Source organism: Pyrgilauda ruficollis, unplaced genomic scaffold (assembly GCF_017590135.1).
Source record: "Pyrgilauda ruficollis isolate IOZ18807 unplaced genomic scaffold, ASM1759013v1 scaffold257, whole genome shotgun sequence".
Taxonomy (NCBI): domain Eukaryota; kingdom Metazoa; phylum Chordata; class Aves; order Passeriformes; family Passeridae; genus Pyrgilauda; species Pyrgilauda ruficollis.
In genome coordinates, this window is record NW_024523900.1 from 113,810 (window position 1) to 127,400 (window position 13,591).

Consider the following 13,591-nt stretch of genomic DNA (forward strand, 5'->3'; position numbering starts at 1 on the left):
TAGGTTGTAAATCCTATGTACTTACAGTCAGTGTTGGCTGTGTAATGATTTTACTTGGAGGAGAAACCAAACCCTTTCCCTCTTTTATTTATTTTTTTTAATGACATGGCATTAATAAGATGGCTGACCAGTAGAAGGAAATACTCTAATGTGTTACAAATGCTATCATCATATAAATCAGCAGAAAAACTCCATCTGTTCAGAACATCTTTGCAGTAGTTAAAATTTTATTGTGCCTTGCCATGAACATACAGATAGAAAGAAGACTTATTGGTTTGGCTGAAGATAGTTTTGCTTTGACTGTTCAAAAGGAAACAATATTTTTCTTTCTTTACACTTTTGTTGCATTTTAGGATACCTGTGCTTAATAAAAGTATGATGGGAATCCCATGTAGTTTTTGATGTAGAGTATTATGAGATTGTTGTTCCATGTGGATTTTCTTGTGGAAATCCCTCAGAAGCTAGAACATTGTGTTTTGATTTTCATGTTTTATTACAGTAACTAAGAAAAATGATTAAATTTTTTTCAGTGCTTTCACTTTATATCTGTTTTCTAAAAAGGTGAGAATCTAACCTCACATTTTGGTTGTGAGTATGGCCCAAGAAAGAAAAATGAGCATAGATGGAAGGGAGTGAGTGTTCACTTTCAAATAAATTATGCTTGCTGTGCTGTGTTGCACAGTAGACTGTAGCCATGATATTTTATGAAATAGCCCTTGCTAGGATTTTTCTCCTATTCTAGCTGAGAAGCCTCAGAAAAGAAATGTAAACAATAACTATCTGCTGCTGTGGAATGCAACAGGTGCATCTGTGATTGGTACAGTTTGGTTGTTTCTAATTAAGAGGCAATCACAGATGCAGCTGGCTGACTTGCTGATAGTCACGAGCCTTTGTTACTCATTCCATCCCTGTTCTTTCTAGCCTTCTGATGAATCCTTTTCTCTCTATTCTTTTTAGTATAGTTTTAATGTATCATTTTAATATAATATATATCATAATATAATAAATCAACCTTCTGAAACATGGAGTCAAGATTCGCATCTCTTCACTCGTCCTGGGAGTCCCCGTTGGATCAACCATAATAGACTCTTCTGCTTTTGTTGATTCATAGAAAGGCAATACTACTAACTTCCTCCTTAAGCAGCTTTTAATAGGGTGCCACTGAGTTGAAAAATTCCATGGTTTATTGTTAGGTTGCTGCACATCTAGTTCTGTTGCTTGTGTTAACAGAACGTAAACTTCTTTTGTTGGTGTGCATTCTTAAAAGGACCTATTGAAAGAATTTGTGCAAAGTGTCAGTGCAAATCCTGCAATGCAACCTATTTTAATTTTTTCTGCAAATCTAAAATTTTATCTATTCTTCATCTGATTTTTACAGAATTTGGTCATTTTTCCAGTGGTCACTGTTCCTGAGTACTCTTTATTACAAAGCAGAATAAGGTCTCTGGACAGAGAAACCATTCTAGTTGTCTTGTAGCACTTTGAAGAGCAAGAGGAACTTGATGAGCAATCTGTAAAAAAGCCCAGCTTGTTGTGTGAACATAAAGTGTTCCCATTATAGCATTTCTTACAGAGAAATATATATTGGAATATATATATATATATATGAGATTTTTTTGTATGCTTTAAATTAAAATTAGAAGAAAATTTTTGGGTTTTCCCTCTTTTGTCACTTCCACATATGGTGGAAATGAATAGGCATATGGTCAGTGTGAAGCGTGTGATCGTTCCGTTTTGCTTCACTGAAAAGGGTTCCTCATGGAAAAGGCTCAGATTGGAGTCTTCATAATCCACGGAAGTTACCTGATAATTAGAAAGAATAAACTCAATCATATCAAGCTGTAGAGAGTAGAAAGAATGTAGAATGACCTACGTTATAAAATATCTATGTAGAAAACTATTAACTTGCATACGTGTATTTTGTGTTGCTTAAATAAGAAGATTGGCACACAGAGAATGTTCAATCTTTTTGAAAGGATACAGTCTTTATTTTTAAGGCTTAAGTTGGATCTGCCTTCATTGCATTGCCAACAAATGGTGTAATTAACTTTCCTTAAAACATACTGTTTTGCTTTGTGACAAAAACAATGGAAAACTAGCATATGAACTGTCACTGGGTTGCTGTTTAGTGATGTTGAGAAGACTGTGTGTTCTGTAGAGTTTCAACATGAGGATGTGTGAGTACACGTAGCTGAAACAACAAACTGGATTCCTGAGACATTTTGATGGTAAAGCTGCATGTTCTGCCTTCAGTTCAGTTTATTTGCTAAGTAAATACCTTGTGCTTTGATTCCTTTTAGCATTTAAAGAGGGACTTTAATGACCAATTGTCTTTATGGTTTCATCAAGACTTGTTAATTCATTCCTTTTTTTAGCTATGCCTTCTTATTTTTACTCTTGTTTCTTCCTTTGTCCAAGACATTTTGGAAGAAAAGGTTCTATAATGGAGCCTTCAGCAAGATATTTTTGTTGCATTTTGGTGAAATGTAAGAGCCTTGGCAGAGAGAGTTTCTTTTTTAGTGTTGTATGTGGGCAGTATTACATTTGTTATTAAGTAGAAAAAAATTTTGTAACTTTTTTTTCAGTATTTTTATTAAATTTTTATATAAGGACTTTGAATTCAGACTTCAACTTTGCTATTTCCCTAAAGGAAACCAGTGAACATTCATGTTTGCACAGGGACAGTGGGTATAAGTTTGTACTAAAAAACTGGAGGGACGCTGTACCAGAATTCACAAACTTGTTCAGAGTGAGTTCTCAGACGCTATCAGAGGAAGGAATTGATCACACTTACTTAATGAAATATTGCCAGCTGGAGAATTAGAGGAGGTTTTGCCCTATGGATCTTTTTCAGGCATGAATCTGTATAATTTTGCTTATGCTGTTTTCTGTATTAGGTTCTTTAGTGGAGCATCAGATTATCAAGGCAGAGGTATCTGTTTGAACCAATTGTTTCTCTGTCCCAAATGGCTGTAAATACTGACAAATTTGATTAAGGAGGTTTTTTTCTGTGAATGGGTTGGTGTACATTTAGGTTTATGTTAGGATCATACCCTTTGCTCCTGGGAAGTGAAATGGCTGTGAGATTAATATGTTGTTATTAGTGAGTGAGATTAATATGTGATTTTCCAAGAAAGTATTACTCCAGTTTTATTTTTAAAACATATCATTGTGGTTTTCTTCTGCATTCTGTTTGATTAATGTTTATGAATAAATAGCTAAACCAGAAACTCAAGTGAATCTTTAATCGTGCAGGCATTGGTAAAAATCAGTTTTTCATAACTAAACTGTAGAGAGAGCTAAATGGTGCTCTACAGAGACTCACAAAAATTTAGTCTGACAGCAGGCCTCTCAGCTAAAAGACTTGACTGTCACCTTCACCTGCTTATATTATACATGGGTGACCAGGAAATAAATGTCTTTTTCTTAGTGGCTCGTAATAGTCCCCTGTCAGATTGTGCTGTAGAAATGAAATAGAGCCTTCTACATTCAGCCACACACATTGAAGTAATTAGATGGTTTATTACTTTTCATCCATAAAGGACTCTGAGAAGCTCTAAGTTTGTTACTCTGTTATGGGATGTATAAACCTTTCTGTTGCCAAGCAATGATATTGTCACTGTATTGGAGGTCTCTGATGTCTCCCTATTTTGCCAAACTTCAGGCACTGAATTCTTGATAAATTTCTTTAAAGTTAATTCTTTGATAGAGAAGACATTAATATTAAAAACAATCTATCAACTTTATTTAATGGAATTGTTGTTTGTAAAGATTAACTTATTAGAAGTTAGTGTTTTCAATACATAGATTAAGTACACACTAAGATTAAACTGATGTCATGTTCTGTTCATTCCTGTTTCTGTTTGAGTTTGTAGTTCTAAGTAGTTCTTGATCAAGAAATTAGGTCAGACTTCAATTTATTATGTATATGAAATCTGCTGCTGTTATTTTAGTAATCATTTGTATCACTTCTCCATGCATTAAAAAAAAAATTATTATTGAGTAATATTCTGTTCATTACTGTAAAATGTGGAGGCTGTCAACTAGGAAAATAGGACTGCTGTTTGATATTTCTTAAGCCTTTGGTAGTGACAGTTCCCAGCACAGGGAGTTCTGGAATGTTGCAGCAAGTCCAGAGCAGGGACACAAAGATGATCAGAAATATGGAGCACCTCTGCCATGGGGAAAGGCTGAGACAATTGAGAATTCTGTTCAGGAGAACAGAAGACTTCTAGGTGATCTAATTGTGGCCTTCAGCCCACAAGAAAGATGGGGAGAGACTTTTTAAAAGAGCATGAGTGATAAGACAAGGGGGAAAGGAAAGACAGTAGGTTCCAATTAGCTGTTAAGAAAAAATTCTTTACTGTGAGGGTGGTGAGGCCCAGGCACAAGTTGCTCAGAGAAGCTGTGGTTGCCCTGTCCCTGGAAGTTTTCAAGGCCACGTTGGATGGAGGTCTGAGAAACCTGGCATAGTGCGAGGTGCGCCTGTCATGGTTGAAACAAGATGATCTTTAAGGTCCCTTCAAACCCTAGCCACTCTCTCATTCTGTCACAGGTACTGCATTTGGCTTGAATCTCACATTAATCTGTATGGCTTTTGCAACACAGGATTTTTTAGTTGGATTTTTTTGTTTGCTCCTTTTAACCTTCTCTTTGGAAAGTTATATTCCTGGATGTGCTGCTAAGAAAATAGCTGTACAGTAACCACCTATACAAAGTTGTCTTAAGCTTATAAAGTGACTGTGAGGTTTTTCAATACTTTCTTAAGCAATGATTAGGTATATCATCTAAAGTAGTTTATGCCAGAAATCTGATTTTGTTTTGTTAGCTCTGGTGCATTGTTTTCTCTTGGTAAGAATAGCATTTAGTCAGGTATTTGTAATAAGTTTTCTAAAAGTGCTTGAAGTACTGTCTGTGCTCTAGGACATCATTGTAGTAGGTACTATGTGGAGCAAATAAAAGACTTCCTGAAACACTCATTAGAATAAATACTTGCAATAGGAGAGTGGTAGAAAAATAAAAAGAAACAGAGACAGTATGAAGCAGCAGGACAGGTGGTGGCTTTAGCAGCTAGTAGGCCTAACCTTCAATTTTACCTTTATTGAAGGCTGTCTTTGTAAGTGGTACTTACAGCACACTTTTTACAGATATTAATTTTGACAATAAAGTTAATGAAATTTCACATGTGTGAACTGCTTATAAACCCCTTCAGAAATTTAATCTTTCGATTGATAACAGCAGCTTAAAACACCAAAAATATCTGAAAAGTAAAGTAGGAATTCCACAGAATAACACGTTGCCTCTGCCATGCAAGCATAAACCGTAATTTCACTACTAATCATTACTGACAAAAACATCAAAACAAGAATTGTCTCCATAACACAGGTTAGTTTTTTATCTATGAAACAACTAGAATTTGCTTGTAGAAAAATAAAGATGTTGGGTTGTCTCTAGACTTTCTTCATACTGGCAACTTTAGTAGTTCTTAATTAATATATGTCATTCAAAGTACCCTCTCAGGGCATATGGGTACATCTCTTATTTCCCAAACCCTCAACTGTGGCATGCTCATTTCCTTGCAGTCTGACCGTGTATCTTCAAGCTAAAACTTGATTTACATGCTTTAACTGTTGGCTGGTTTTCCTTACTTTCCAGGACAGAGCTCAGCTCCAGAAATTGGGTTAGAAGCTGTTTGATATTTTGTCCCCTGTGAAACTGGGATGATAATCCACATCATCATTTATTTCAGAAACTTTGCTACAGCTCTTTGTTAAAATACTGATTTCTGAGTGCACGTAGTGCCATTAACCTCAGGAGCAGAATATAGTTTCACTGGTTTGCAGCTTCACCATCTTCCCTGTTAATAGCTAAAAGACAGTTACTTGGAGGTTTCTCACTGTCTGTGTACATACAGGGGTAGGAGTAACTTGTCTTCAGAATTTCTGCTGTAGTCCAAGGTTAAAAACCATTGCATTCCCTGCAACGGCATATTTTTTCTATAGTAATAAAAGAATGTAGAATGCTTTTAGAAATGCCATCATTATACATTCATGGTCAGTATTACTCCCATGATGTTGGTAAAATTTTTACTTTGCTAAACAGGATCACAAGTACTTGAGAAACCAAAGCAGTGTTTTATCTGTGGCATAGTTTAAAGAACAGACATTTGAGAGATGAGCGAGAGGTGAACTTCCACATCTAAGTTTCTAATAGTGAGAAATATTTGGGCAGATCGTGCTGACTTTAAACAAATCTTGGTTTTCATTCCCAAGGATTTGACATATGAGACTCAATTCCTGTTGTCCTAAGAATGATGCAGGAAAAATGTAATCCAGGTAGAATACTGGAAGAAGATATTACTAATACATAAGATTTAATTGCTCTTAACTGTAACTTACTGCTTGTTTGTATTTTTTTATGAAGTACAAAAGAATTAGAAGAGTATTATTAAGTCACAAGTGCAGATTTCAAAGGAAGATTGTAATTAGACTGCTGACAGTAAAACTTCGTGGTTTGGGATGCACTGATATATTAACTTACTATCATATTTAACTTCTGTGGGAAATGCAGCGGTCTTCATTAGGAACTTAGTTTCTTTTTCTTAATAAATAAGTTAGGTACATACAGTGTTTTAGCTTAGAAGGAAGGCTGTTGAATGAAAATTTAAGGAACATGTGTAAGTAGAATGCAGAAGGCAAATAAATAGGTGGGGATGTACTTGCCTTATTTGTAGTATTACAGGGGAAAATGGCACAAGATTATCTTGGTTATGTAACTTATGGTGAGATTAGATAGCTTACTTGTTTTACCATGGTTTTTTTTCAGTTGACTTTAAGCCTCATGCCAGCATGGACACAGTCCATCACATGTTACTCTTTGGATGTAATGAACCTTCCTCTACTGAAAATTACTGGTAAGAGCTTCATCTTGCTTTAGTTTTTAACCAACTCTTTTTCAGTGTTAATTGCTTCAACCTCTTCCAGTGTCAGAATCTCTTGGAAACAGAATCTCTTGGAACAATTTTAATATAGGTGTTTTGATAGAGTTGTGTAATCATAATTTATCTTTTAAGTATTTACCAAAAAGGTAACTAGACCTGAAATTTAGAACTAACATTATATTATAATACAATTTCAGGAAAAATACCCCGAAACATTCTGAAAGCCTGTTTTGAGGAGATGATTTTATTAGTATTTTAAACATACACAACACGTTTTCCTCAAAAGTCCTATCTCCTGTTTACCTAGCAACCAATAGTTCTAATATTGAAAATGTAATCTTGCACAGTTGAGCAAGAAAACCAGATGCTTAAGAAGTTCAGACCAAAGTAAAACTGAAAGCATAGAATTTCTATGAATTTCTTTTACCTGCAGACAGCTTTTCTGTGTTGTTTTTTATTGTATCTCAAGTAATAGAATATACTTGAATACTTTAATATGAATAATATGCCAGCATAAAACTTTTTCATTCTGACTTTTTAAAAGCAGATGAGTATCCTATTTCAAACTGTGTAGATTGTACTTGGAGCCTGTGCTGTTTTTATATTTCTGGAAGCAGTTTTAATAGAGCCTTGGAATAATTTGTACATGATAGAATTATGTTGTTACAGATTGATTGGGAGCTTGTGTTAAAATGAAGTTATGAGACAATGCCTAATTCACAACTAACTGATGTTCTGAGGTTGTAGAAGAGATGGATGCAAAGCCAAAAACAAAAGTTTTTCAAAACTGAATCAGTCTGAAATACCTGTTTTGAGTCTAGAGTTCAGGTAGTTTGTGCTCCCTGGTTGTACTTTCACTCTCTCAGCAGAAGACTCACCAATGACAGCCTTTGCAGTGTGGCAGCTAATGTTGCTTTTGTTCTTGATTACCCTACCTGTCAAATGACAAGATAATTATTTAGTTATGATGGATTGAGCTTTGTTGGACATCAGGTTCCCACCAAGCTGCTCTATCCCTCCACTTCTCAGGATGGAAAAAAATCTCATGAGTTAAAACAAAGGCAGTTTAATAAAGCAAAAGCAAGTGTTGTGCAGAAGTGGAGGAAAACAAAATATTTTATTCTCTTCTTTTCATCACCAAGCCACTTCCAAGCACAAGTAATGGTTGCTCTGAAAGACAAATGTCATAAATAACCAACGTGTGTGTGTGTGTGTGTGTCCCCACCCTCCTTCTCTTCCTTTCTATTACCTCTGATTGTTGAGTGGATATTATATGGTATGGAACATTTCTTCAGTTAGTTTGGGTCAGCTGGCCTGCCTGTGACCTCTGCTAAGATATTTCACAAACACTGATGTGTTATCAACACCTTTCCAGCTACTCATTCAAATCCCAGCACTGTGAGGGTTGTTGTGGGGAAAATTAACTCCATCTTAACCAGACCAAATACATTAATGTTGTGTTTAAATCTGCTATTTTCAATTTTTCATATGCAGGTTTGATTAGATCTTTTTATTTTTTATGTGTATTTTCTGAGATTTTCTGTTTGCTTTGCATTTTCAGCATGAAAGCTCTTCATTCACTCTCCCATCATTTCACATCCCTGTTTTTGCAGCAGTTTGCAGCTTTTTATCTTGCTCTACCCACGGTTATTTGCAAGGCTAGAAAGATGATAATGTGTTTTCTACATTACATACAATACATAGAATAGAGTAAAGAGTGCTAGAAACTTCTAACCTAATTTTGTTAAAATAATTCCAGTGATGGTGTGTTACTGGTCTCCATTGTTGTTTATTTTGTTTGGTTATATTGGTTCCTTTAGTTACCTGAAGGCTGGCAAATGATGACTTCTCTTGTTCTTTCATCTAGTAGGGAAGGAACAGTTGTTCAAGCGGAGCGCTGCAAGACTTGTTTAGCAGGGATCCTCTCCTTACTTTTTACATGCTCAGCATTTTTACAGAGCCAGCTTTGATTCAATTAGGCATGCCACATAGATTTTTTTCTTCTAGTTTCTTTTCCGAAGTTCTGACAGTATTAGTTACATATGGTTTTTCAAGTCAAGTTTTTCTTTACCATAGTGATGTGGATTAGTTGTATTATGGAAAATCAGGCTGTTAGGAACATTCAGAATGGGAGGTCAAAATTAGTTTTCCTGAGATGTGAAGTTTCATTCAGGCCAGTTTTGAGCGGGGAGGAATGAGAAGCATCCAGATGACTGTTGGGATTAGCTGCCCTTTGGCCATAGCCATGCTAAGCCAAAATCTTTGATGCCCATCTGGCTTGCTGCCTTTTTTTGGTGATTTGACACTATTCTTGCAAATGTCCCTGGCCTTCAGAAAGGCTTTCAAGTTGTATGGAGCCTGCTCTGGTTTCAACATTCACTGCAGTGTGGTAGAATCTTTATCTGAACAAATGCTAAAGGTTGTTCTTCCTTTTTGAAATACACAGGCCTTTCCACAGGAAAAAAAAAATCATTTCCCAGGCCTTATTGCTTCAGTTGTTGCTCAGTGCATTGAAAAAATGGCATAACTGCTTCTATTCATTGATCATAATTAATCTAAGAACAGTTCAGCCACAATGACAAGCTTTACCTGAGCTGACAAACTGTGTTGAAATAGATGTAACATGCCTGAAATGATTGATAAAAGTTCAGATTATCTGTAGATAATCAGGAATGCACTTGAATGCTTTAAAAGGAAATGTTGAACTATTCAGAACTTGTGAGTCTCCTGGCTTGTGCTGCACCAAACCTAACACTGAAATAATCTCTTGTGAATGAACTGATTCAGAGATAAAGCCATTATTTTGAGATCAGGCAGGGCAACTTTAAATAGTTATCTTATGCAAACAAATGTGTAAGTGCAGGTCATAGATGACCACCTGATTCCTTTATCAGATGGTTGTTTCTGTTGGCAGGAAAGAATGGGTTTGGATGCCTTTGACGTCAATAGTTCAGTAAAGGTTGCAAAAGATGTCATGACTAGTTCAGTGACAGACTTTTATTTCATTGCATGAGGGACAGTGGGGACAGTAGAAAGAATTGTATTTTTAGGTGTAGTTTCTTATTATTGCCACTGTCCCAGAATGTTCTGCAATATTCAAGAGCTAAAAATTACAATTTCTCTTACTTAGTCACCTCAATTACCATTTTTTAAAGTATTGATTAGTATTCAGGAGTGCAGTGTAATAGAGAAAGAAATAAAAGAAGTTATTTGTTACCATAACCAATGCAAATGTGCCAAAGGGATAGCCAAATACTGGTCTTGCTGACATAATGAAATATTTTACTTTCAGTCTAGGTAATCAGTCAAAACTCCAGTGCCATTAATAAAAACAGCTCTTTAGCTTACCCAAGACAGGGGAGAATGCCTTTGGGAAGACCAGAAGAGTTTACAAAAAACACAAAGATCCAAGAAGCAGTCAGTAAGTTAACTCATACCCCACTCAATTCCAAATTTTGAGTCAAAATCAGTTTTTAGAACAATAGTGTATAATATGCAGCTGTAGTCCATTTTTAAGGTATTCTGTGTCTCATTCGGTTTTGAATCTCATTTCTTGTATGTAAAGCAGCAATGGATTTCAGTGATTTTTTGTTAGTTAAATTTATACTTTTTACTAGCTCCCTGCTTTTCAATCTCTTTATCTTATTACCTCTTCTTTGCAATCTCCTCTAGGTTTGTTTTTTCTGAAAACTTAATGTTTCAAGAGTATCATTGATGGCGAATGAGATGAGACCGTTTTTTAAATGAAATGAAAGACCAGTGTCTGTAATTTGTTTTCCCTTGCAGTCTTCCCCCTCCATTCTGATAGCCTCTTGGAAGAAAGTTTGAAGCAGCCTGCACAAGGCTTTTTCCTAATTAATGTGTTCTTAAAAATACTGTGGTATAAATTAAAGACAGTTGAGCCCAAAGTGTTGTGGTAAAGCTGTGACTGTGCTTGTCATGGCTTTCTGGCATTCCTCCTAAACAATCTCTTCAACACATTCCCAAATTGTGCAGCTCAATACTAGGTTAGATCCATTAAGTCTTTTGTGTTTTTTGTATAGGCACAGTGGAAAGCTCCATAATTTTCAGTTGCAGATAAATCCATCAAAACATTTCACTTATCTTGAAGTAAGTTTTGATTGTCCTTTGGGACATGGTCATGTTTGAAGGGGAAGGTGAACAAGCTGTTAGTTATGAAGGTCTAGAAATACATGTTGTGCGTATAGCTACTAAAAAAGAAGTGGTGTGTTCCCCTTTCTCATCGTACTCTTATGATTGTGGCAGAGCTTTCAGTCAGAATTAAATACAGTAGTCAGATTGCAATAAAGCTCACTGGGATGAAAGAAATGCATGATATCCTACTGATGTGGTTTGATATACATGCCAGAAGAGCTGGTTATCTCTGAGAGATACCTGGAAAGCATCATCATCATCTGCACATATGGCTTAGCCATTCTCAGCAGAAACACGACTGAGGCGCATCTGCTAGATGTCCTGGTCTTTTTTGTGTTTATACTTTTTTATACTCTTCCTCACACAGTGTGACACTCTTTTTTCCCCACAATTTCAGGTGACTGAAACCATGCCTTACATATACAAATGTTTTCCCAAGTATCATTTTACAGGCAGGGATAAACAGAGCAGAGCCTGTGCCATTTTGGTTTAGAATGAAACACTGGCATAGACGTCAGCCTTTATCACAACTGGCTTAAATCTGTTGATGTAGTCTGAATAAGGGTGAAACTTTCTATGGTGTACTGTACACCTTCTACACTCTGTACTCAGGGCCATGGATGCTTTGCCATTGGAAGAAGGTACAAATACACCCTGTAAATAAACCTTTTCTCTAATTCAGAATAAAGAGGGAGAAGTGTATTCTAGGTGGGTGTTTGGAAAGCTCCTTAGGGTCGCTTGTTTGATTATCTGTGTGCATCATCATGCAGCCTACACCCACATGTAGCAGTTAGTGCCTTCTTGGATGTGTCCAGACACATTGTGCTGTCTGTACAACTGTGTCTGGCTATTGAGATTTGGTGTCTCTGCCTCATGTTTACCATTTCTTGCAGATTTAAGGTATCTAGAATTTACTAGTCTTTGGGAGTTTTTATTCTTCACCGTCAGTGTCACCTGCAAGGTGCTAGCTGTAGAGGCTAAGGACAACTCAAGCTCTCTGCTGCTGTAAATATTTGTGACTTGTTTGTGGCCTGTTAACTCGGCAAATCCTTCTTTTTTCTTTCTGTTTTCCCTTGGGTTTTTGTTTTGCATTTTTTTGGTGATTGTTTGTGTGGGACTTTTTTGTGATATTTTTTTTTGTGTATGTGTATGCATATGTGTGTGATTTTTCTATTTTGAAAAAGAAGAAATCATGCAGCGGAATAAGAATTAACTTAAAGCAATGAGCTTGCATTAAGTACAGGGCGTGAGTGCCTTCTATCTGTGGGTTCATATACAGCTTTCTGTCACTTTTTTTTGACAGTGATTTTTAAATTAATTTTAAATAACCAATTCTATGTTTTGTGGAGTTTTTTTCTGCTTTGTGCATGAGTCCTATTCTTCTGTGTAAATGTGGCAGCCATTGTCATTTTGTATCACTTGAGTTAATAATGCTAGAAATTTTCGTACAGTTCATTACCATAAAATAGTCCTTCATTACTTCCAACACTGATTAATAGGCTGACAGGGCCCATCAGAACTGTCTAGCACTGTCTTAATGCAAAGGGAGGGAAATAAAAAAAGGTGGAACATATACCAATATCTGTGAATGCAATCTACATTAAAATAACTGTGTTTAATCAGCATACATTCAAAAAACCGTCTTCATAGATCTTGAAATTAGTGGTTTTGCATGTAACTCACCTGCTGTTTTCTGATTTCAAAACTTTAAAAATTATATTCCCTTTTCTTTCCTCATATTTTTAGGGACTGTGATGAAGGAACATGCAAAGATAAATCTAACATTTTGTATGCTTGGGCAAGAAATGCTCCACCCACCAGGCTGCCCAAAGGTATTGGCCCTTTAGTATGGAGTTCTTGTGTGCAGGGGCAGGGGAAAAAGGAGGACATGGAAGTAAGAACCTGGCATATCTGAGAACATCCTGTAATATTTTTATTATGTCTAATTGGTAGAAACTGTATAAACCTAATTAACTACGAAATGTATTATGCTAGCTAATATACTTGTGGGTTTTTGTAATTCTGTTTGCTATACCATTATGGGTTTCTATAGGGGTAAAAAAGACAGAGATAAGTATCATAATTTATTGTTTATTTTATATAACATTAATCTTGCATTTCCTACTATATGTTACTAGAGGGTTACCATTTATGTATATTTCAGTAGCACACAAACTACATTAAAATATTTTTGTTTCTTTGGGAAAGCACAAACAAATTCAGTTGAAACATTGATATTTTCCTGTTTAAAGTATATGTTGGCAATTTAATGTGTTTTCTATTTTTAATGCTTTGATGCAGTTGAGCAGCATGCTTGTATACCCATTTTCTTGTATAATAGACAACCCTACTGAATTAAATCAAAACATTTTAAGCTACTTGGAGTGGTATGTCTGCAAAACAGGGTGAAGTACTTCTTTGTAATAACCACTAAGGGTCTTAGAAATATCTATCATCTGTATAGCCTTGATCCAAAAATATCTTGAATTCTAAGTA

The 13,591-nt window shown here is 35.8% G+C and overlaps 1 protein-coding gene across 5 annotated transcripts in view; it reads left to right on the plus strand.

Annotated features, from left to right (window-relative positions):
• The window catches only part of PAM (peptidylglycine alpha-amidating monooxygenase), a 117,310-nt gene that overhangs the window by 55,719 nt on the left and 48,000 nt on the right, over positions 1 to 13,591 (plus strand). For all 5 annotated transcript variants that reach the window (XM_041471121.1, XM_041471124.1, XM_041471123.1 and 2 more), the window contains 2 exons: positions 6,826 to 6,913; positions 12,842 to 12,927. In XM_041471121.1, coding sequence (XP_041327055.1) covers positions 6,826 to 6,913; positions 12,842 to 12,927 — 174 coding nt within the window. The remainder of the gene's footprint in view (positions 1 to 6,825; positions 6,914 to 12,841; positions 12,928 to 13,591) is intronic.